The following is a 22988-nucleotide window of genomic DNA, read 5'->3' as shown; positions in this document are numbered from 1 at the left end:
ATAATTTCATAGCCTAATTATTTTAAATAACTAGAGGAACTTTTGGAAAATTAAGACATGTCCTTGGCATCTGATTACCGTTTCTTTATTCCCAAATGTTACACACACGCACACACACACACGCTCGAACGCACGCACGCACGCACACACACACATAGAAAGAGAGGGAGAGAAAGAGGGAGAGAGAGAGGGAGCGAAAGAGAGAGAGAAAATGGCTTTGTCAATCCCAATCACAACTTTACATTTGGCTGTTTTCTGTATTCTGACAGTTTCACAGGGTTGCATATAAAGTTTTTGGTGGAAATACTGATCCCTTTGCTCAGAAATATTTAAGATTTATATTTAAATTTTCATAGAATCTTTGAGAACATTGAGGAGCAATTTCACATTTGCACTGACATCTAATTCCTCAAGTCGAGTCTGAAATCACAAATTGCTACGGATTCCCTCAGTGCCCAATTATCCGGCATCAATTTTCCTGACCCCTCGGAGTACTACTAAATTAATCATAAGATTTTTTTTTTCTAAGTCATGAAATACATATGCACACGTTTGATAAACTAATCATACTTGCTCGGTTATGCTCACAATGATTCCTTTTTCCTGAAGCTGTAAGTGCCGGCAGCAGTAACTCGAGGAAGCGGGAAACACCAAGCAAGGAGCTACACAGAATAATTGGACAACGGCAGGCTATATGCTCACCGCTCATATGTATTCTTCCTCTCAAATATAGAAGCCTTAATTTAATGTTTTAAAATATGAGGATGAGGCGACAGGGGGAGAGAGAAGTGCGGGGGGAGAGGGGGTAGTGGAGTTGTTTGGCATGTTAAATTAGTCTTTTACCAGAGATTGAGCTGCGTGAGTACAGAAGCAGTATTTTTTTTTCCATCTTCCGTCAATTAAGTTGGGCCCATGCATAGCCTAGGGAGAGTCTGTCTCGAACAGTAAACGAGTTAATAAATTAGACTTTTAACCCTGTCGAGCATCACTGCCGCGAGCATACTCGAACTGATGATCTTCTGCTTTGGCTCCTGCTGACCTGTATCGGTGTCTGGTTTACTCCTATAGTCACATCAGGACCAGTCCTTACCTGTTGATCGTGGAAAAACTGAAGGGTACTTGGAACAACAGCGCTCTCTGGTGGTTGACACGATATAATATGGATTGTTGACGTATCAGTCCGGTTTCCTGCACCAGAGGATCACTTTACGCCTACTTATTAAGCTCAGGGGCAAATTTGTTTACATGACTGATGCAACCAAGTGTTAATAGATTGGAAACTTATAACAGGTACTGCATTGAGTCTATAAATGCAAGTTGAGACAGTTCCAAGTCAACCATAATTAAGGTAAAATAAGGCAAGTTGTGTATGTTAATATTCCAAGCTGGCCTTCTATGTTCAGTCTTCAGAGTCCATTTCCTTACCTACATTGATGTAAGACCCAGCAGAGGAGGCATAAGAGAGTTATAGTTTGTTTTTAGTTGTGTTTGTTTTCTAGTACCCTGGACCACATGCACATCAGAGGAAGACTGGTATCATTGGTTAAGTGTGATCATAGACAGAGACAGAAGCCACACCGCCATGCTGGTTTCTCCAGAAGTGGATGAACTTCACAGCCTTGCAGTTCCTGGCAAAGCATGAAAGAGCCCTTTGCCTCACAGACTTCTACATATCCTGAATTCTAAAGGTAGCACAAAATCTAACCTGCATATTGCACTACAGTAAGGGGGCATTGCTATCCAGTTACAATAGCCTAAAATTCCCTTAAACATAATGGAAATGTGTAGACTTACAGAAATGGTGCAATCTTGATGTTTCTCCACCTTCTGCCTCTGAAGGATGCTTGAAGGTAAAAGGTCCCTTTATACCTCTGATGTTCTGTTGACTGAGAAAATAAGGTTTCTGGAAATAAGCCTATGTGCACCTGAAAAATGCTATTTCAACTAGTGTCACCTGAGAAACCTTAAATAGTTTACCCTGAACCCTGCTCTACAATATTCTTTGAGGAAGCCTTTTGGTTTCACACATTATATCCTCAGGGGCAAAAACGATTTTCCATGCAAGAGTGCTCTATACCAGATATTAACATTTGTTCTGTAAGGATGAGGTTTGTTTTTAAGATGTTAAGGTGTTATACTTCATCAAGTTATTCTTTGTGCCAAAAAGTCCTAATTTTCTTGAATGTCGTATAGAGACTGTAGTCCCTTTCTAGAGCGAGATCATCTCGCAGGTCACAGGTCAAACCAGGTCGATGGATTTAAGAGAATAAGGAGTCAGAGCACTGGACTGTAGTGAAAAACATTGAAGACGATTTTTTTTATTTCTTTTTTTTCTCTTTTCTTTTTTTTAATCGTTCACAGTTAACACAAGCAACTGCGTTTTTTTTCTTAAGAACTTTGTCCCCCTCCAATCTTTTTATTCTCTTTATTCGTAACGTTCATCTCCAGTAAAGGAGCTCCCATCCATTTTTCTCCAGTCGATTTTCACTGATTGTACCTTGTTATCTTGGTATGTCATATTTCCTATGGTTGGCGTTTAAAGTGGATTGTTGTACATGCTTTAGATAGCAAGGCAGAAGGGCTGAAAGAGGCTTCAAGTGGACAACAGGATTCAGGGCATTAAAACAACAGAGCAGACAGACAAAATACTTTCACATTCTGTTCACAGCAAAGGGAAAATAGCAGAAAAGCAACTTAAAGAAATTAACACTGGACACCCTTTTAGTGTGTGATGATTAAAACAATATTTTAGATATGTGTGTGTGTTTGTGTGTGTGTGTTCTTGTAAGAATGACACCCAAGTTCCACCTCGGCACATCTGACCAGAGGTTCGTCCCACACGCTCAGCAGCTTAGCAACAGGAAAACGAAAGCGTGCATGTGACAGAGGCTAACAGTAAGCGCCCTGCGCATCAATGTATGTATTCCACCGTGAGTCTGTGCGAGTAGGAGAGAGAGTGAGTGAGCAATGTGTGTATTCCACCGTGAGTCTGTGCGAGTAGGAGAGAGAGTGAGTGAGTGAGTCTGTGCGAGTAGGAGAGAGAGAGAGAGAGAGAGAGAGTGAGTGAGTTAGTTCATGGCCTTCTGTGCAATCAGAGAGCGACGCAACTCAAAAGTGATATGTGCAAAAAAACTAAAAAATGATTCTACATGATTCTTCTCTAACAAGGAAAAGAAAACTAAAATGATAGCTCATACTTTTAAAGGTATCTTTTCCTTCTCCTTAAGTACCTCTCCAGCAGCATGTCATGGTTTGGCACTTCTCATGCAGGATTGTGAAACACTAAAAACACACATGATGCCATTGTTTATAAAAAAAAAATGTTTTAAAAAAAATAATTAAAAAAAAACTTTGTGGGCCAGTATGCTTTCTAAAGGCAGAACATCAAGGGAAAGCATTGGAATAGCTTAGCTTTGTGCTGTCAATTTCATCAGCTGTTCATGAAGGGCCATGGCCAAAGCAGCGTTTACCAAGGGGTGAATGGGGTGGAGGCTGGACAACACAAGATACTGGGAGGTTATCGGGCGTACTGTGGGGAAGTGGCGGGGTCAAACGGTCACCCATAAGGGGTAGGTTCACAAACCGCTGGAGAACAGCCCCCCTCATGATGTGTTCTGGTATGATATCAGCTGCTTGCTGTCAACAGTGCTTGACCTGTCTGTGAGAGGAAGATGTCTTAATGAAGAGCTGTACTCTTGAGATTTGTCAGACTCTGTGCTGTCTCTCCCACAGAGGAAGACATGCTAACGTCGCCCATGTCCTCCATCACATTTCCCTCACGCTTGGAACCTTATTAGTGAAACAAAGTTCGTTTAGTGCCCTTGACAACCTCTCTCTCCCTCTCTCTCTTCGAGCAGAACACAGCATGCACAATGGGGACAGGAAGGCAGCAAGAAATTAAGAGACAAGAGAATAAATAATTTAAAACTTCTAGCTTAATAAAAAAACGCCTCTGCACTTCTACAGTCCTGAAAGTTGATTCTGCTTTCTAAACTGTTACACAATGGAAGGAAAGACACACACACACACACACACACACACACACACACACACACACACACAGACACACCTTCATATGTTCACTGATGTTGGCAAAGTCACACTGTGATGAGAGATATGCATGATTTCACTGTCTTTGATTCGGTTCTACTTGATGTTCCACTTGGATTTGAACTGGGATGTCTGAAATAAAAGTGTGGAGTGCAATGACTTGGATATAAACACTGGATATTCCCCTAAATTCAATAGCAAATCATCAGTGCCCAACAAGGACCTCTATTCCTTCAAAGTAAGATATTGCTCAAAAAACATAGCACTTTTTAATGACGGCTGTTAGCGGCTGATGTCGGGGAGTGTGTTGAGACTGTAGTCTTGCTGTGGGCAGGTTGTGGTAAAAAGCTTATTCATACAGATGACTAACGGATGCTAACACTGAGTGCTAAGTGTTGCTAAGTGCAGAGGCTTTTGAGAATGGACTTGATGAGAGGCCAAATGAGAGAAACACTGAGAGCCCTCTGCTGGTGAACAATTGTAACTGCACCAGGTGAATCCTCCACCATTTTTTCTTCCAGTTTTGTTAAGGGAGTAAATAACAAAAAAAGAAGCCAAAAGAAAGATGGTCCAAAATCCTGTTGTCCACTCGAGGGAATGGAACAAATAACACTGAAAATCAAAAAAAGTCTTGCCTTAATCGTTCTTTTCCTGTTAGAAGCCAGCAGTTCTTTCCATCACTAACTTGAGCTCTGTTTCTATATCCAGTCAGTCAATATCTCGCCTCTTATCTCTCCTTCTCTCTCTCACTCTCTCTCTCTCTCTCTCTCCTTCACCTTTGCTCCATCTTTCTCTCTCTTTTAACTGCTCTCCTGGTGTGTCTCGTTGTAGTCCATAATCTTCAGCTGCTTTTGCCTGGGCCTTCTGGCGCTGGCCGGTGAGCCCACCCCTGGCCCACTCCCCGACATCAACCTTTCCCGACTGTTGGCCCTCTGCTGGGCGTCTGGTCGGGCCTTCTTGGCGGGTGAGGACCGGAGCCCAGGGCCCTGAGCACAGGCTGCGGGGGCAGAAGGAGGAGGGGGGGTGGCTGGGTTGGCACTGCCCTGAGCTGGGCACTGCTGCTGTGTCTGCTGCTGTTTCTGCTGCTGCTTGTGGGGGCTGGGTGGCAGAGATGCTGAACTGGGCGCAGGTGGCGGAGGCTCCACGCACATCTCAGTCTTCAGAGCTTGGGAGAGGCTGGTGAGGCGGCGCGGGGCAGTATGCGCCCGGCCTCCCTCTCCGCCCTGTCCTTCCTGTCCTTCCTCTCCTCCTCCTTCTCCTGATCCACTTCCTTCATCCTCCTCTTCCTCATCGCCGCACCGGCTCTCGCTCTTGTTGCGGAAGAGCTCGCGCGCCCGCATGCCCAGGAAGCTCTTGGCGCTGGGGTAGGAGCCCACAGTGAGGGGCTCGTCGTGGGGGGGGGCACCGCAGGGTGGAACCGCCAGCAGGGGGGGCTCCAGCAGCTGAGGGGGCTGGGGGCCGTCTCGGCTGCCGTTGATGGAGTTGGTGGCTAAGAAGGAGGTGGTGGCTGAGGAGGTGGCGGAGACAGAGGAGGAAGAGGAGGAGACCGAGGACGGGGATGAGGAGGAAGATGGGGAGGGCTTGGCCTTGAGTTGCCCGGGCGATAAAGTGCTGGCGTTACCGTTGCGCGGGGGAGGGGAGGAGGTCTGGGCGTCCGGCCCCTCTTTGGTGGTGGCCTTGACCGGGCCGTCAGGGATGGAGACGCTGTGGCAACACACACAGAAATACATATAAGGGCATACTTCCTGAAAACATGTTTAGTTTCTGAAAGATTAATGGTTGTACAAATACTTCAAGAAAGAACTACTAAAGTACTAAACAAACAGCAACCTAGACGTACCACACAGCGGCATGAAATATGACCGCCGTATATATGACCGAAATATGACTGACGGCTGTTCCCAGAAAAGTGTGTTATCTTGAATGATTAGGATTAATAGGTTTGTTGTATATCTTATTCTGGGTGAAAATTTAAGGAACTATAGTTTGTGGATGTGGCGGCTGTACACTGATAGCGTGTGAAGCAGTACCTGTGAGTTACTTTCTGTGGTTTTGCAACCTGTGTGAGTGTGACATTATAACAGAGACACTCTTCTGCTAAATTTGAGCAAATTTTACAAATGTCTACATAGGCAGTACTATACTTTATAATACTAAATACAATATACTAACAATACAGGAGAGGAGTATATCATAATTCGTTTAAATTTAGCCACAGGCAGCCATCATCAGGGTTCAAGCAGATTGGGCAAACTGCCCCAAGTAGTGAAAGGTTAAATGATTTGGCACCTTCAATACGTGAAAGAGGTCCATTTGAATTATGTAAATGTTATGTAAGCATTTATAGACTAAATACATTTTGAAGATAGACCAAACCATTTAAGAAGAACAGAGGAACAACATTTTATGGCTGATTATTTTGAAATTGGGTGAATAAATTCTACATGCTTTTATTATGAACGAGCCAACACAATTTCATGAAGATTGGTAATTCACACAGGCATGCAATGGCAACTGAATTTTGATTGGCTGTTGGTGGCCATTTTGTTGAGCAAGCCAAATGGAACTTCAGGAGATATGAGCCAATTATGAACATACCAAATTAATTTCTTAATTGAGATATTGAAATTAGTTGTAGCGCCCCCTATGGACGAAACTTCACAGATTCTGGTGAGCGTTCAAAGAATGTGTTAATGAAGGAGGGTGTAAAATGATGTGAAGTCTGAACCTCTACATCTCCAGATATTGGCTGCTGAAGTGCTAGGTTTTTGTGTGGAACTTTATCCACTAGGTGGCAGCACTATACAAATTAATAGTAAAGAGCTCGGGTAGTGTGCCTCCTAGAGGCCAACTTGCCATAAAATAATGTCATAATTTTTTGCCAAAAGGTTTTCAAGCTATTGCCCAAAATGTGCTTTGAGCCTAGCCCACTTTAGAGGCCCTAGCATGGAGGGAAATGCACACCTAGGGACACAACACTTATATTCCTTATCAGCCAAGTGGGGCTACAATCATTCCAAGTTTCATGTGAATTCATGTGTCTGAGTATATGATTTTGTTGATGAAACACTTGGTGAAAATATGTGGAAGAAGAAGAAAAAAGCACACACAATACCAGGCTATATGTTTTCATAGAGAAGATTTCAGATTTTACAAATATTTCAAGTTAGAATTATACAGAACCAACACTAACATACTGATATATGTATGCATTTATGTGTGTGTGTGTGTGTGTGTGTGTGAGTGGGGGAGGAGGCATCCACACAGACATAGGGGGGTGTGTGTGCACTTTCGTGTGTTACCTGGCCTCTGTGGGGCCGTAGATCTCGGTGTCTCTCCCTGCTGGAGAGTTGGGGGTGTTGGCGGGAGCCTCCATCTCCAGCCGGCTGTACAGCTGCAGCAGTTCGGCCTGGAGGGCCTGCGTCACGTGCCGCTGCGCCTGGTACCGGCTCTCTGACGATTGCAGCTCCCCTCTACACACACACACACACACACACACACAGAGACACAGACACACATGCACACACACACACACTTCATCAGGCATATGAAATAATCAATGTGCTCACACCAACTACAGTCAAAATTTCTACAATAACTAAAAAAACAATAAGAGTAACAGAGGGATACAAAAAGAACAATATGAAACATGATACGAAAATACACAAATGTCCACAGAGAGCTAAGGAAGCAATTTTGCTAGATATAAAGACCACATAATACCTGTTGTTACAATTACTTCACTCATCAGAACATGGATCTCACTTGGCTACACAACCACAGCTTTAAAGGCTCCCATGTGTGGGACAATGTGTGTGTGTGTCCAACTCTGTGAGCATAGATCTGTGTGTGTGAGAGTGTGTGTCTGTGCGTGTGCGTGTGCGTGAGTGTGAGTGTGTGTGTGTGTGTGTGTCCATTAGCTGCTGCGCCTGTGTGTTTGTGTGCGTGCGGGCGTGGGCGTACTTGGCCTGCAGCTTGACGTCCTCCAGGAACTTCTTCTGCTCGGCGATAAGGTGCTCTTTCTTGGAGAGCTGCGTCTCCAGCTCCGCGGCGCGCTGCTGGGCCGCCTCCAGCTTCTGGGCCTGGGAGAGCAGGTTCTGCCGCAGACGCTCCGCCTCTTTACTGCTGGCCACCTGCAGCATCTGCTTCTCCTGGAGACAAAGATGGCCGACGAGGGAGAGGAAATGTAAAAAAAAAAAAAGTTAGGTTGGGTTTTTCTGGTTTTAAGGTGGGTAATTCTGTTGGTTTTTGATCCTTTGAAGTGCACCAAACAAAGCAATGCTTTTAAAATAATACTGTCTTCAAAAGTACTTGAAAAAAAAATAGTGTGAAGTGAGAACTGAACTTTTAGCTTGTCAGCAGAGGACAACCATTGAAAGTTTTGTCTAAGAAGACTGAGTCTTTTAGCATTTTTAGCCATGCTGCTAACACAGGTGAGCGGTTCTTCCTAGAACCTCTAACTTTAAATGACTCTAGGAACCGTTCACACTGCATGGTTTTATAGTGCACCTTCATTTTGAGTTTTTATTTTTAATACATTTCAATTTTTGTGTACCATGTATTTTTAGGTAACCACACCATACGTACATCATTGCTACAATATGCTAACAGCTAGGTATGTAAGCAATGCAACATTGCCTGCGTTTCTTTCCTGGGAGAACACTCCTGAAAACTGATTCCAAATACATGACACCATTAACACCAATCATCAGACCCAGGCTGTCTCTCCCAGTACCCGGTTGGTGGGCTTACCTTACGGGTGTCAGGGCCCGAGTGCTGGAGCTCCTGCACACACAGCTTGTGGGCTTCTCCCAGCAGCAGGAGCTGCTTGCTGAGTAGGCTCATCTGCTGCTGTGTGCTCTCGCTCGTCAACAGCTGACAAAGGGGACAGAAGCAAAAGGGAAAACATTAGGCAGGGGTCAGACACGGCTGGAAGGGAAAGACGAGTGACCGGCGAGGGACCGCAGGAAGTGATGTAGTGGAAGGAGAACATAATCTAAATTGAATTCTCCTATGATTTTGGGCTTCACTGCACGGTTAAAACAGTGAGTGACTATCAGCTGGGAGAACCCATACAGAAGAACCGTCAGCAAATGGAATCTTTTCCCCTGTGAAATGACATCACATCACAGAGCAGGACACCGAGCCTGTAGTCCTCAGGCAGCCCCATCTACTCCACTCACCCTCAGAACCCTTCACCAAGGCCTCCAACAGCCCCATCTACTCCCCTCACCCTCAGAACCCTTCACCAAGGCCCCAATAGCCCCATCTACTCCACTCACCACAGCTCTGGTGGCATTGACACACTTGCACGCCGCTCTGCTGTACTGGGGATTACGCGTTAGGACCATCTGCTGACAGGCTCCAGGTCATGTGGCCTAAGAATGTTTTCTACAGTCAAATAACTTGTAGGTCAAGCTCTACGGGACATCTTGGCTAAGCTCAAAATATAAGAAAAGCAGCAATCTATGAGGGGTAGAGGAGGGGGCCGCTATCTATGAGGGGTAGAACAGGACGCAGCTATCTATGAGGGGTAGAAGAGGGGGCAGCTATCTATGAGGGGTAGAAGAAGAACAGCTATCTATGAGGGGTAGAAGAGGGGGCAGCTATTTATGAGGGGCAGAAGAGGGGGCAGCTATCTATGAGGGATAGAAGAAGAGCAGCTATCTCTGAGGGGTAGAATAGGGGGCAGCTATCTATGAGGGGTAGAAGAAGAGCAGCTATCTCTGAGGGGTAGCTATCTCTGAGGGGTAGAAGAGGGAAATGACCGAAGCATAGAAGGTGATCCACGATGCAATCAGACGATGCATTTGACACCTGCACTGCCGATGAGATTGGAACACCCAAACACTGTCACTGTTCAAAATTAATTTCAGTAAACAGCATTTCATCTTGACGCCTAGGAGGCTATTATGCATTTGGACAAACTGTAATTATAACTAATAATTATAATTATAAAATAATTATTGTAATTATAACTCTTGCTTCATAACCCCTCTTACATGGTATCTAATCTGTAGACCTGTTCATGCAGTAATGACAGAGATTGTACAGGTATTTTATATCCAAAACTATGAGCATTTTTAACTGCCTAACTTCACAAATCACTGACAAAACATCGGCCACTAGTCACACCTAACCCTCAAAGGTAAGTGTGCCCCCCTCACACCCACCCCTGCCACAGGCATGCTCTCCTCCTCACACCCATCCCTGCCAGAGGCGTGCTCTCCTCCTCACACCCACCCCTGCCAGAGGCGTGCTCTCCTCCTCACACCCACCCCTGCCAGAGGCGTGCTCTCCTCCTCACCTTGGCAGTCAGCTGGTTCAGCAGGTGCCCGGTGTGGCACACCTTGTTGTTGGCTCTCTGAAGCTCAGCCTCCATCTCCCCCATCTGCTTCTGGCACTCCTGCAGTTTGCTCTGGGGGAAGGAAGAAAACACACACACACACACACACACACACACACACACACACACACACACACGATCAATAATGCGTAAATGATTCACAAAATATGAATAATAACATTTCATACAGCTGGCAAACCTGCATATTTACATGTGTGTGTGTTTGCATGTGTACATGTGTGTGTGTATGTTTGCATATGTACATGTGTGTCTGTGTGCGTGTGTTTGCATATGTACATGTGTGTGTTTGTTTACCTGCAGCTCCTGGTTCTTGGTGTAGTGGTCGTCGCGGCTCTGCTGCAGCTGGCGGACCTGGCTGTGGAGTCTGGTGACGAGGGCCTCCCTGTCCTCCCACAGCTGCCTGTAGCGCTGCTGCTCCACCACCAGGCTGTCCCGCAGCGACAGCATCTCCACACTCTGCAGGTTCATCTGCTCCTTCTGCACCGACACCGACACCGACACACACACAGAGCATTAGACAGAGCATTGGTACGATGTGCACACACACACTTTATTCAGTAATGCTCAAGGGTATCAATGTATTCCTACAATGACTTCCACTGGCACTTTATCTGAGCACACAAGAACCAGATACAACCAAGGTTGTTTCTAAGTAGCTGAACATCACTGATGGACTCTCTCTCACACACACTCTCACACACACACACACACACACACACACACACACACACACACACACACACACACACACACACACACACACACACACACACACACACACACACACACACACACTTTTCTCAGGCCTGTCATTCATGCTCTCACTCTCTTTGTGAAGAGGCTTATTGATAGCAACTCATCAGCACATGACCTCATCAGTGTGTTCCAAGCCTTTCCTCACACACAGAGGAAAAAAAACAAAACAAACAAGAGCAAGAAACAAACAGGCCGGTTACCATGGCATTGTTCTGCTCCTCGAGCGCGGTGGCGTTGATGATGCGCCGCAGCAGCCGGCGGTTGCGGACGGCGTGCTGCTCGCGCTTGTACCGCTCGAACAGCAGCTGGTTGTGCAACAGGAGCAGCTGGCTGCGCAGCGTGTGCAGTTCGTCCAGAGGTGCGGAGCCTGAACATGCCCGTCCACCGAAAGTCCACAGAAGAAGGGAAGAGAAGAGGGGGGGAGAAAAAACATGAAAGAAAGAAAGAATATAGACAGTGTCAGATAGGGAGAGACAAAGAAAGAAAGAAAGAAAGAAAAAAAAAAAGGACAGAAAGAAAGAGACAGGACAGACAGACAACAAAATAAACACGATACAGAGGGCTTTCAGTGCAAGTGAAGAGGATTCCATGAGAAGCAGGCATCATGAGGCAGGCCTGGCCGGGTTACATAAGGCAGCGCCCAGACCAGACAGCCTCTTTATGAGAAGCTTGTTTCATAAGGCAGCGCCCAGACCAGACCAGAGCTTGCCTCTCACAATCAGAGATACATGACTTCTATAAGTTACGCAACACCACCCCAGAGGGTGATTACGTTGAACACAACACTGGTGGGTGGCAGGATATGAGTGGGGAGAAGATGATGGGGATGAGTGTGAGAGGGGCGATGGTGATGAAGATGATGATGATTCAGATGATGATAAGGGGCGTGTTGTGCATGGAGAATGGGAGTAATGTCACAGAGAAAGGGATGACTTTAATCTAAGTGAGTCTGTGTGTGTGATTAGCAGGGTTGGCTAACGACACAAAAGGCCTTTCACAGATAAACTTCTAAGCACACGGGTATGTGTATCTGTGTACTTGGCACCACCTACACATTCATTTTCATTCATCTAGACTCATCTTCATTTAACGGGGCTAAACTGCAAGGAACAGAGTGACTTGTGTCAGTGCTCAAAAGAATTACAGCTCTTTAGTGGCCAAAGCCTGTAGGAAATTGAAGGGATGTTCAAAAACATACAGGTTGGTAGTAAGCAAAAGCAGAAGCTTTTTCATAGGATGTACTCAAACTCTAATGAAACGTACATGGCTTTTATTGGTTGCAGTTCACAACCTGGTAAATCACAATAATCCCTTTTCTAGACAGTGCGGTAAACAGGACATGAGTCATCCTAAACTAGTTTGGTCTGGTTATCTGATCTGAGAGCAGTTCAGTATGCATTTTGAGAAATGGAAATATGGCAAACAAAGGACAACACTCACAATGATGCTGTTTACCTCCAAAGTGTGTCCAGTCAGCTGATTTGCTTGGCAAAGGTAATCTGGAAAAGATTGTGAAAATGGTTTAGAGAGAGCAGAGTGAGAGAGGAGGAGGTAGAGAAGGAAGGGGCCAGAGGGAAGAAAAAAAAAAAAAGTGCAAAAGAAAAAAGTGCGAAATAGAGGAAGAGATTCAACGGTGCACCAGGCATTAGATGTAAACAGGATGCCAGGATGGGTCAGCACTGGGGCGTCTTAAACAAAGCACAGTGGTCAAAACACACCCACACACACACACACACACACACACACACACACACAGGGCTTGGTATGCCTTCTGTCCAACTCAATTAGAGCCCATCCCTCGAGCAACGTGTTTTCCAAATCCAGCTCTGTGCCAGGAGATGGTAAAAAAAAGTGTGAGACAGAAAAGAAGAGTAGAGAAAGATAGAGAGAAAGAAAGAGAGAGAGAGAGGAGAGAGGAGAGAGAGAGAGAGAGAGAGAGAGAGAGAGAGAGAGAGAGAGAGAGAGAGAGAGAAGAGAAGGGTCTGATTGTTGTGTGTTGTTGCCATCAGTTGTGTGGGCATCTTGCGCTGTGAGGGTCAGCTGCAGTGCAGTGTGAAAGCAAGGAGAGACAATGGCCGCCGTTGTGTTACAGGGAGTTTATGCTCGCCGTTGCCATCCTTGCGCACGGTGAGTGCTCCAAAAGTGACGTCATTTCAGCTGGCGTTTGGTGCGCTTCGGTGTCGTTTTGGCTGGTCATGCACCTCCCAATTTATGCAACCTGGCGCGAGCGGCTGGCGCATTCACGACATGGACAGCCATAAGATGAACAAACGCGTGTTCTGTTACCTTGTGTGCTAAGGTGTTGATTCCCTGCTCTCTAGCACACAACTATTTGTTTTGATAGTGAATTAACATGTCATTTTGTTTCATGCATTTGCTGAACAATTCTGGTAAGCTTGTGTGGTTTGCTAACGTTACCGTCTTGCCTGCAGACCTGAGGGTGTCTAGTCTGTCCACCACACTCACATACTTGCCCTAGAAACCAACTTAATACATCCCCCCCACACCCAAACACACACACACACACACACACACACACACACACACACACACACACACACAGAGTTCACCTCTGAGACAGACACACATACACACAAACAACACAGACAATGCCCTTTGAAATATTTCAGAGATAAGTAGGGCATGCAGCTGGCAAACTTTGTTTTGGTGAGCTGGAGCTGAAGAGATTGAGTGAGTGTTGCGAATGCATCCAGATTGAAAGTGTGTGTGTGTGTGTGTGTGTGTGTGTGTGTGTGTGTGTGTGTGTGTGTGTGTGTGTGTGTGTGTTCTGGGCCGGTGTGAGCTTCATGTGACATTTAATCTCACTAGTGCTTGCGGAATGCTCCTTCACAGATCCGGTGTCACAGCCCTGTTTCAGGAAAAAGGCCCATCAATCTTCTGTGTGTTTATGTGTTTGTGAGCTTCTACACTACTCCCAGAGGCAGCCATCGCACACGGTAATATGAAAGATGTCTTGAGGGGGCACACTGTTATTCTCCCGAAACTCACTCTCTCTGAGCCACTCAGCCAACACAAGGAAGGGCATAAGGGGGATGTGCCAGCTGACAGCAACAGAAGGAGCACACAGGCCGATATTAAGAGGCACAGTCTCTCTCTCTCACACACACACACACACACACACACACACACACACACAGCTCACCTCTTTAGCACCTTGTCGTGGACGTCGTTCCCCTGCTGCACGAGGCGATCCAGAACCTCCAGGGGGGAGGCTGTGGCTGCACTCAGCTCCCCATCACCCTCCCCGTCGCCCAGCCCCAACTCTCCGTCCACCTCCCCATCTCTCCACATTAGCTTTCCCAGATCAGACTCTTCTTCCTCCCCCTCCCCAAACCCAAATCCTACTACTCCCCCTCCCCCTCCCCCTCCTCCTCCTCCTCCTCCTCCTCCTCCTCCTCTCTGCCCTTTCCACTCTACAGTGGCCCTTTGTGTGGCCTCCAGGGTCTTCCTCGCGACGAAGAGTGAGGCGGCGCGCGGGAGGGCCAGGTCGAACAGCGCCTCGTAGGGCAGTGCGGGCGTCGGCCGGCAGGGGCTGGGGGAGAGCATGCCCATCTTAAGGATGTCCTCCTCTGTGGTGGTCATAGAGGCGCAGGGGCTGCGCTGGAGCGTCTGATCGCCTCCCCCGCCGGTCGGCCCCGCCGCCTCGATGGGGGTGAAGACGGGCTGGAAGGCCCAGGGCAGGACACCGTCTTGGGAGAGGCCGCGGCTGCCCCTGCGCTGGCCGCCGCCGTCACTGCCAGTTTTGTCCTGGGTGGATGTGGGAGTGGAAGTGGTGTTGAGGAGGTGCAGAGGGTGGAGAGGGTGGAGGGGGCCGTCGCGTGAGAAGGAGGAGGTCAGGGCGGCGGGGCCAACGGCTGGTTTGTCGTCCACGGCGCTGGTCAGCGTCTCGGTGGTCCGGAGGAAGGGCGAGTCGAAGCCGCGGAGAACCGAGGGATCACGCTTGTCCTCCGTCAGCTGCAGAAGCTCCTCTGTGATGGCAGCTGAGGAGGAGAGAGGGAGGGGCAGAAGGGGAGAGATACGGAATGAAAAAGAAGGTGGGAAACAGCAAGGGATGGATAGAAGGAAAGAGGAATAGGAAACAAACAAAGGTAGGGATTGAAATGAAAGAAGAATAAATGGACAGTTAAATAGGTTAATAGGCAAAGGTGAAGAGGGCCAGAGTGAGAGACAGAGACAGCAAGAGAGATAGATAGTGAGATATTTCAAGTGAAAAAGACACACTAAATATTGGCATATTAAGATAAGCTATCCACAGGTCAGAGATAAGCTATCCACAGGTGAGAGATAAGCTCTCCACAGGTAAGAGATAAGCAGAGCGTGCTGGATTGGTTCTCACCTTCCTCTCGCTCCTTCTCCGTGCGTAACTGCTCCTGTTCTTTCATGTAGACCGACAGCTCGGTCAGGGTCATGGAGGAGCCCTTTCCTGCTCCGTCTACAATAGGGGGGAAGTGACAGAAACATTTGTATTTAACTTTATACATTTAGGCTCATTTTCCATACATACCTACAAAAATATTACAGTTAGAAAACAAAACAAAAAGATCCCCAGGGGCTCTACACGGGTCCTTTCCAGAAAAAAAAGATGGTCTTGTTTTTTCAGGGATACAAAAAAGTTTTTTTGGAGACAGTGGGCTCTGTCAAGGACATGGAGGAGCCCTGTCTTACCTGCTCCATCTACGACAGGCATAGTTCACCTGGAAGAATGAGTAATGAGTGCAATCCAAACCAATTAACTGGCTTCTGAGTACTAGGAGGTGGTCCATACAAGGTGTAACTGTGATACATCATGTATACTTAAGCACAGCTTAACTTCCTCATTAATGTAACTGTTTTTGTGTTATTCTCTGTGTCAAACTGTCACTTGATTTGTTCTTCAACCCTTGTGTGTGGTGGCCATATAGGCCATCCAGATCACTATTAACCATCAGTTAACCATCTTGCCTCTATATATGTCGTCCATAGGAAATTAAGAAATGTATTTTCTATCCTGGAATACTCATGTTTACTGCATTTCACTGCTGAACGTATTGGTTATATTGCTGAGCCAATATTTTCTGAATGAATCAATAATAGATAATAATCAATAATCAATACTAGTCCCTCTCACCTCTGTGGTTGTTCACTTCTGCATCTCCTTTGTCCAGCTCTCTGATTGGATCCTGTCTGACCAAGTGGTGCTTGTTTGACTCTCCAGCTTTGCCATCCTACACAGGACCAAACAAGTTAGGTTGAGACATCATCACCAAGGGCTGTTCGTCAAATTATGAGTCATTAAAACTACAGTACTACCACAAGAAAATAACAAATTTGACAAAACCTGAGGACAAGAGTTACAATTAGGGCCCGAATCTAAATATGAAGTTGGAAATGTAAACACTAGCAAAACAATATGTTTTAATGATGGACAGGGACAGTCCTGCACATTGCCACAAACACAGAGAGCACGCTCATATAGAACATGCAAAAAGTTGCAGTGCGTGAAGAATCAAATGCCTTTGAAGAGCAGCGGTGCACTATTATCATTATGAGAATTCTTAACTTGGTAAGCAACCTGGTTGCTACGGAAAGAAACGGTCTGAAAATATTCTCCTACACATTTTCATGGGGCTTAGATCAAAGGCCGCAAATTGCTTTCAGACACCCTTGTGCACCGCTAACACAGCAAATCATATTTTGCAATAGTTGGACCATTACCTCCATTTCATGGTGAACCATTAAATGGAACAACAAGCACGTAACATTTTAATTTGCCGGGGATTATTCTACTGCTCTGAAAGCTGAATACTGTTGAGAGTTATGAGAACGTGTTGCTACCTCAAGTAAAAGTATGCAGCAATGTCACTTCTTAAATATGTCTTTATGCGCAACTAGTTTTGGAATCATCTGCAAATTCACTTTGAAGACAAACGGTCAGGTCCCATTTTCCTCCCTGGCTATGCACTATGTAATTCTGTGGTCCAGGCCAACGGGCTGTTGTTTGTGTTTGCAAGGTTTTATTTGGTGGTTAGCTTGCTAGTCTTTGAACCAAACCTTAGACAAACAAGTTAATCAGAGCAAACATATAAGGCTAGCTGTAAATTACTCAGAAACCTGAGGACAACATTTGTTGAACAAAGAGCTTTTTAAACTTAGACTATTAAAAGGCAAGTTTATGTAGGTTTAGCGCTATCTTTCACTCCTGGGTCACTAGGTCAGCATGGTATGTGTGTATGTGTGTGTGTGTGTGTGTGTGTGTGTGTGTGTGTGTGTGTGTGTCTGTCTATGCCATACCTTGCATGTGGGGCTGGCTGTCTGGGCCAGAGAGATGGGTGGGAACTCGTCTGAGAGGGACGGGGGAGGGGAAGAAGCTGCTGGGGTGCTGGAGGACGGGGTCCCTTTCCCTCCAGCTAACAGGAAATAACAATAAAAAAAAACACAGGATGTGACATCATAAAAAAAAATCCCATGTTAAGTGTCATGTATGTATAATTTTCAAACCATGGGCATTATCAAGAAACAATTGTACATTCTGAAGGTTAAAAATCAAATTGTTTCAAAGGGGTAAATCATAGAATGATCTGTGACAGCAAGGCAAACAAAACAGATGCCCAGCTCTGGTCAAACTGTATTTCCTGTGTAAACAAACACTGTAATAATAGCAATCACTGGCCCTCTTACAACTGTTGACAGAAATATCCTTCTCCCACAACTCTGGCTAAAAATATAACCCCGCCCCCTCCCCAAACACCTCCACCCTACTGCCACACTTACCCGAGGTGTTCTGGACGCGGCTTGGCAGGTGAGAGGCACTGTGGGATAGCTCTGGGTTGGGCGACATGCCGCGCGAGGAAGGGGGTGTGGCCATACCACACAGGGAGGAGGGGCTCCAGAGGGGGTCCTTCATGCCATACGTGGAGTTATATTCACAGCTAGAGTTCTGCACACACACACACACACACACACACACACACACACACAAGGTTGTTAAGATTACAGTATACAACTGAAGAAATTCCACCAATGTGCAATAACACGTTAATGATTCAAAACTGTGTCACCTTATAGTAACTGCTTCATTTTTAAGTTGAAACACACTCCCACCTCCATGCTTCAATGTCGGCACTATGCATTCACTGTAGTAAGTCCTGACCAAGTTTAAGCCAAACACGCTGTACATCATCTGAGCCGAATACATTTATCTTGGTCTCATCTGACCAAAGAATTTGCTTCCAATATTCATCAGGATTCTTTACATGTTCTTTAGCAAAGTTTAATCTTGCAGTTTTGTGCTGAAGAGCAAGCCAGGTTGTTTTTTTCTTGGACGCCGTCCATAAGTTGTTGTTATGTAATGTTCTTCACACTGTCTGAGCTGTCACAGAAACTCTGATTTCCATTGATAACCTCTTTGCCAAGTCTGAAGCACTTGCCTTCTGTTTCGGGCAAGATTGTGCAAGTAACGCACTGTCCGTGGCGTCATTTTAGGCTCGTTCTATCCCGCCTGATTAATGCTGAAATTGGGTTTCAACTGATTTTAGTTAGTCATTGATCTTCCTGTACCCTTCTCCATTTTTGTGAAGTCTCACAGTCTGGATTAGAGTAAGGGAATAAAATGGTATTCGAACCCTAGTCACTTTAGGCACCCAAAGATCTTGCAACAACAGGCCTCTTCACATAATACAGGTTAATTCACATGTCCCCAAGTAGTCTGCGACTCAGCCATAACCACTGACTCGCTTTTTTAGCAACCTCAGACAACTCCTTTAAAAGTTCCTTTGAGCGACTGTCCTTGATAACCAAAAGTATTGTGGTTGACTTTCACTAAAAGCCTTTAACACCTTTCTCCACTTGTCTCGTGTATGCTTGCCAACCTCATTCCCTTGCTTCCGTGACCAGTTCCGCATACTTTAGCGTCTTCCTTTCAAAGGATTCATCAATCGCATCTTCAAGGGGAATTGTTAACTCGAGAAAGTAAATAATGCGACCACACTCAGAATACAACACCATGTCTGGCCACATAGTTTTTACAACAATACACTGTGAAAATTGACGTTGCCTTCCAACATCAGCTAGCAATCTCCAATTCCAGGCTTTGCCCCATTTGCCAGCACTGTTTGTACGTGCCTGGTGTCCACTTTTCTGCCCCTTTTGCACAAAAGAAACTCTATTGTCCCTGTCATTAACTGGCAAAGAATTAAACTCAACTCGTCTATTCTCAAACAACCTCACCAATATTTTAAAATCTGATTATGTCTACACATGTAGCGACCCTGGATCAAGCCAGTTTTACAACCAGACAGAATATGTTTTCATATATATCAATATAAAACCTTCCATCAGTTTTCTCTTACTGATAGATACACTCCTACATTTGCTAGGTTTCACTTTCGTCCTTGCCCATTTTAGATTGTCATTCCACTTGGCTAACAGCTGACGGGTACATGGGGCAGTTGTTGCAAGCATCATTATGTTGTACATATAAGCTTGGATGGGAGGTAACTGGGTGCCATCATGCAGCCTCTCATCAACAACAATCCATTTAGATGCCCATAATAATTACCTCCATTGCCACCGTGAAGGCCAACGGTGAAATGTTACATCCAGCCAAGATGCTAATCTCCAAATGCTGCCAAGATGTGGTGTGGTTTCTTGTGTTGAAGCTGAACTGAATATCCTCAAAATATCCTCAAAATAGGTGCACTCAATTTTGGTTCGATTCTCATCAAACTTGTGTGATTGCAGGTGTATTCACTTTTGTTGCACCGAGTTTCTACTTCCCTGTATTTTCAATATATTCTTTCTAAAGTATTTGTTTTTGATTGTCCGTAAGCAGAAATACTCTACTTGTCAACTTAATATGTGTTAATGTGGTTTTTTTTACGCAATAATTGGGAGGTGATACAATTTGGAATCATTTAACATATACATGGTCATATACATGTCATCGGTATGTATGCAAGTGCGAACTCTCATGACTATGGTACTGTAGACACCCTGCTCTACCAGTTGAGCTACAGGACACGTAAGCTAATAGAACTACTTGTGCTTTGGATCGGGGGCTTAATCCACATGTCAATACGGTTTGATCCTTTGTGACAAGACTGAATACAAGGACATTCAATATGAAAAGAAACAGACTGCAAGCACACTGAAAAAGCACATCTGATGAGAAGGGGCCTTGGAGACCTGAAATATCGGATCTCTGCAATCAGCCTGCCTGTCTGTCTGTCTTGAGTTCAGGGACGCTGCGTCAAAATGGAACACCATGCACACACTGCACGGCAAAAAAAAAAAAATGAGTTGCACAATAACCAACATTACCTGATCCGGTACAAGCAACACAGCCCATAAACACTAACCTTTCTACATGAATGTGTAATCAGGGCCTGTTGCCAAAGCAACAAGCGCTGCGTCAGCTCCGGGGATGGCATGTTTTTCTGTTTTTAAAAGAGCTGCACACCCACCCCAATGACTCAACGTTCTCTCGCTGACACACACAGACAGACAGACAGACACACACACACACACACACACACACTCACTCGCTAAAAACAAGGACACGATTCATGAGCTGGGGGTGTGGGGGAGGGAGCTATTATGGGGGGGGGGGGTGAAGGGGGGGTGGTCTGGGTTCATTGGATTGGTCAGGGACGGGTGATTTATAAACAGCAGCTGACACAGCTGATTGATCAGGAGTAAACACCCTCGCAAAACAAACAAACAAACAAACAAACAAACAAACAAACAAACAAACACACAAAACACCTCACACAAGAGGTACACAGAGTGAAGAAAGTAGATTTTTTTATTCTCCCTTTCTTCACCCGGTCTTTTTGGCTACCTCACAGACTCACAGCCACAAGAAATGTCAAAGAGAGAGAGAGAGAGAGAGAGAGAGAGAGAGAGAAAGAGAGAGCAGGAGTGGGAGGGAGGAAGAGAGAGAGAGAGACAGCGCGAGAGAGAGAGGGGGTGGAAGGGAAGGAAAGGGGGTTGAGTTATCTGCAGATACTGTAGGGTGATTCAACAGCTTCGCAGAATGAATGAGAGATCTGTTTTCTGCTTAGATTTGAAAAACTCAAACGGTCAAACGGTCTGCAGCTCAGAATTCCCAAGTTTTAATCCCCAAGTTTGCCACAGGGCTTTTGATGAGATTCAGCCCATTACTGTTGTGTCAATATAATATATGTGACTGTATTGACAATATAACGTATGTGACTAATGTCTGGGCTGAGGTGTTTAATTGACTTTCACTAACTCTTGTGACTGAATCATGTCAGTTACGCCATTGCTCAGTCAGAGTGCAAAGCTGGCCATTGCTGCCAAGTCCGGCCACTGGTCCAGATCAGTGGCTGGAGAAGAGGAGGATGAGGATGAGGTGTATGAGGATGAGGTGTATGAGGATAAGGTGTATGAGGTAAGGGTAACTGGACCTTACCTGGCGTCGCGTGCTCGGTGGGCTCCTGCACTGGGTCCCTGAGAGCGGGGGCAAGGAGAGGGGTGGGGGCCCCGATTGGCGAGGGGTGGAGAACTGGGTGGAGGAGGAACTGCCTGTTAAGGGGGTCACAACAACAATGGTAACATGACATGAGTTGCACGGCACAAATCAAACATAATCAAACATCAACTACATGCAATGCTAAAAAAGTAAGCAGACCAACAACAGAGAAACACTAATCAGGTTTTTCAAGGAATTCTGAAAAAGAGATGATCTGGCTGAGCTTCTAAAAGGCATTGAAATGCATGGCTATCTAATGAATGCAATAGAAATCTCCAGCACAGACACTGGATAGCCAGACTGCACAAAAATAGACCCTCATCTGTTTAAGAACAATGTAAATACTTTTAATTTGATTTATGTGTTATGTGTGGGAGGACATTACAGAGCATGATACAAGACTACAGAAAATGTCTGCATATAAATACGATCCACTGTCAGCACTGGCTTCTGACCATAGCTGCTGTGGAAGTCAGTGTAGGGGCTGGCAGTGCTGGCAGTGCAGTCTGTCGGCCGAAGCTGCAGATGGGCAGAGAAGTGCTCGGGCATGGTGGCATAGCCCTCTTCGCATGATGACTCCTTGGGGTCCAGGGACACTTTGGCACACTCAATAACGATGTCGTGAACCTCAAAGCGCTTCCACCTGTGGTCAGGGGACGGAGAATGATGGTATAGTTTGAGCATCCATTAGCACGGTTCCCTTTTAAGCAGTTATATCCATTTCACTTTTTTTAGTTTCTTTTCAGATTTTAGTTTAAACCATTTCGTCTCCCCATCCAGGTATCCAGTATGAGAAAATGAAGACTAGGTCTATTTCTGGCTCAAACAAATCTCTATGTAATACCTGGACAATAGGCTTCTTCACAGAGAGCAGAGCAGCACTAGTCCTACTTAGAGACAAACCCAGGCCAGATCCTGAGCCTTTTCCCCTCATATGGAAGAGTACTCAATGGCCTAGAGGTCTCACCTTGTTGGGTCCAGCTCATGGTCCTTGGTTCCAGTCACTAATTCTGGGTGGATGCGAACATGTTCCAGCATTGGCTGTGGGGCAAAGTACAGACAGGAAGTGATGGTCGAACCCACAAAGGCATTCTACTTTTACATAACTTGTTTTTAGCAGCGCCAAACACCGTGTCGAGCTCCAGACTGTGACTACATGGTCACAGTAGGCATTTTGCAACCAAATTAGGTGAGTAAGGTCACAGTAGCACAACCAAAGAATTGACTTTTATTCTTTATTCTCAGTATATATATATATATATATAAACATGTCTCTAAAACCTACTCTCCTCTACTCTGTCCTCAGTGTGGAATGAGGCTGCC

General features: G+C 45.6%; 1 protein-coding gene across 3 annotated transcripts in view; it reads right to left on the bottom strand.

Annotated features, from left to right (window-relative positions):
* Positions 1-3344: 3344 nt before the first annotated feature.
* Positions 3345-22988, bottom strand: part of tsc1b (TSC complex subunit 1b) — a 35341-nt gene continuing 15697 nt past the window's right edge. For 2 of the 3 annotated variants that reach the window (XM_012830153.3, XM_012830150.3), the window contains 16 exons: positions 22633-22706; positions 22121-22308; positions 21606-21718; positions 17945-18110; positions 17465-17580; positions 16302-16398; positions 15531-15626; positions 14337-15174; positions 12614-12672; positions 11374-11540; positions 10712-10894; positions 10358-10468; positions 8803-8925; positions 8014-8201; positions 7353-7523; positions 3345-5754 (listed from right to left, as the gene is read on the bottom strand). In XM_012830153.3, the coding sequence (XP_012685607.2) occupies positions 4851-5754; positions 7353-7523; positions 8014-8201; positions 8803-8925; positions 10358-10468; positions 10712-10894; positions 11374-11540; positions 12614-12672; positions 14337-15174; positions 15531-15626; positions 16302-16398; positions 17465-17580; positions 17945-18110; positions 21606-21718; positions 22121-22308; positions 22633-22706 (3594 nt within the window). In that variant the 3' untranslated portion in view covers positions 3345-4850. The remainder of the gene's footprint in view (positions 5755-7352; positions 7524-8013; positions 8202-8802; positions 8926-10357; positions 10469-10711; positions 10895-11373; positions 11541-12613; positions 12673-14336; positions 15175-15530; positions 15627-16301; positions 16399-17464; positions 17581-17944; positions 18111-21605; positions 21719-22120; positions 22309-22632; positions 22707-22988) is intronic. The other variant, XM_012830154.3, reaches the window with a different exon arrangement.

The sequence above is a fragment of the Clupea harengus genome, chromosome 12 (genome assembly GCF_900700415.2).
Source record: "Clupea harengus chromosome 12, Ch_v2.0.2, whole genome shotgun sequence".
Lineage (NCBI taxonomy): Eukaryota > Metazoa > Chordata > Actinopteri > Clupeiformes > Clupeidae > Clupea > Clupea harengus.
This window is presented reverse-complemented; position numbering and strand designations above follow the sequence as displayed.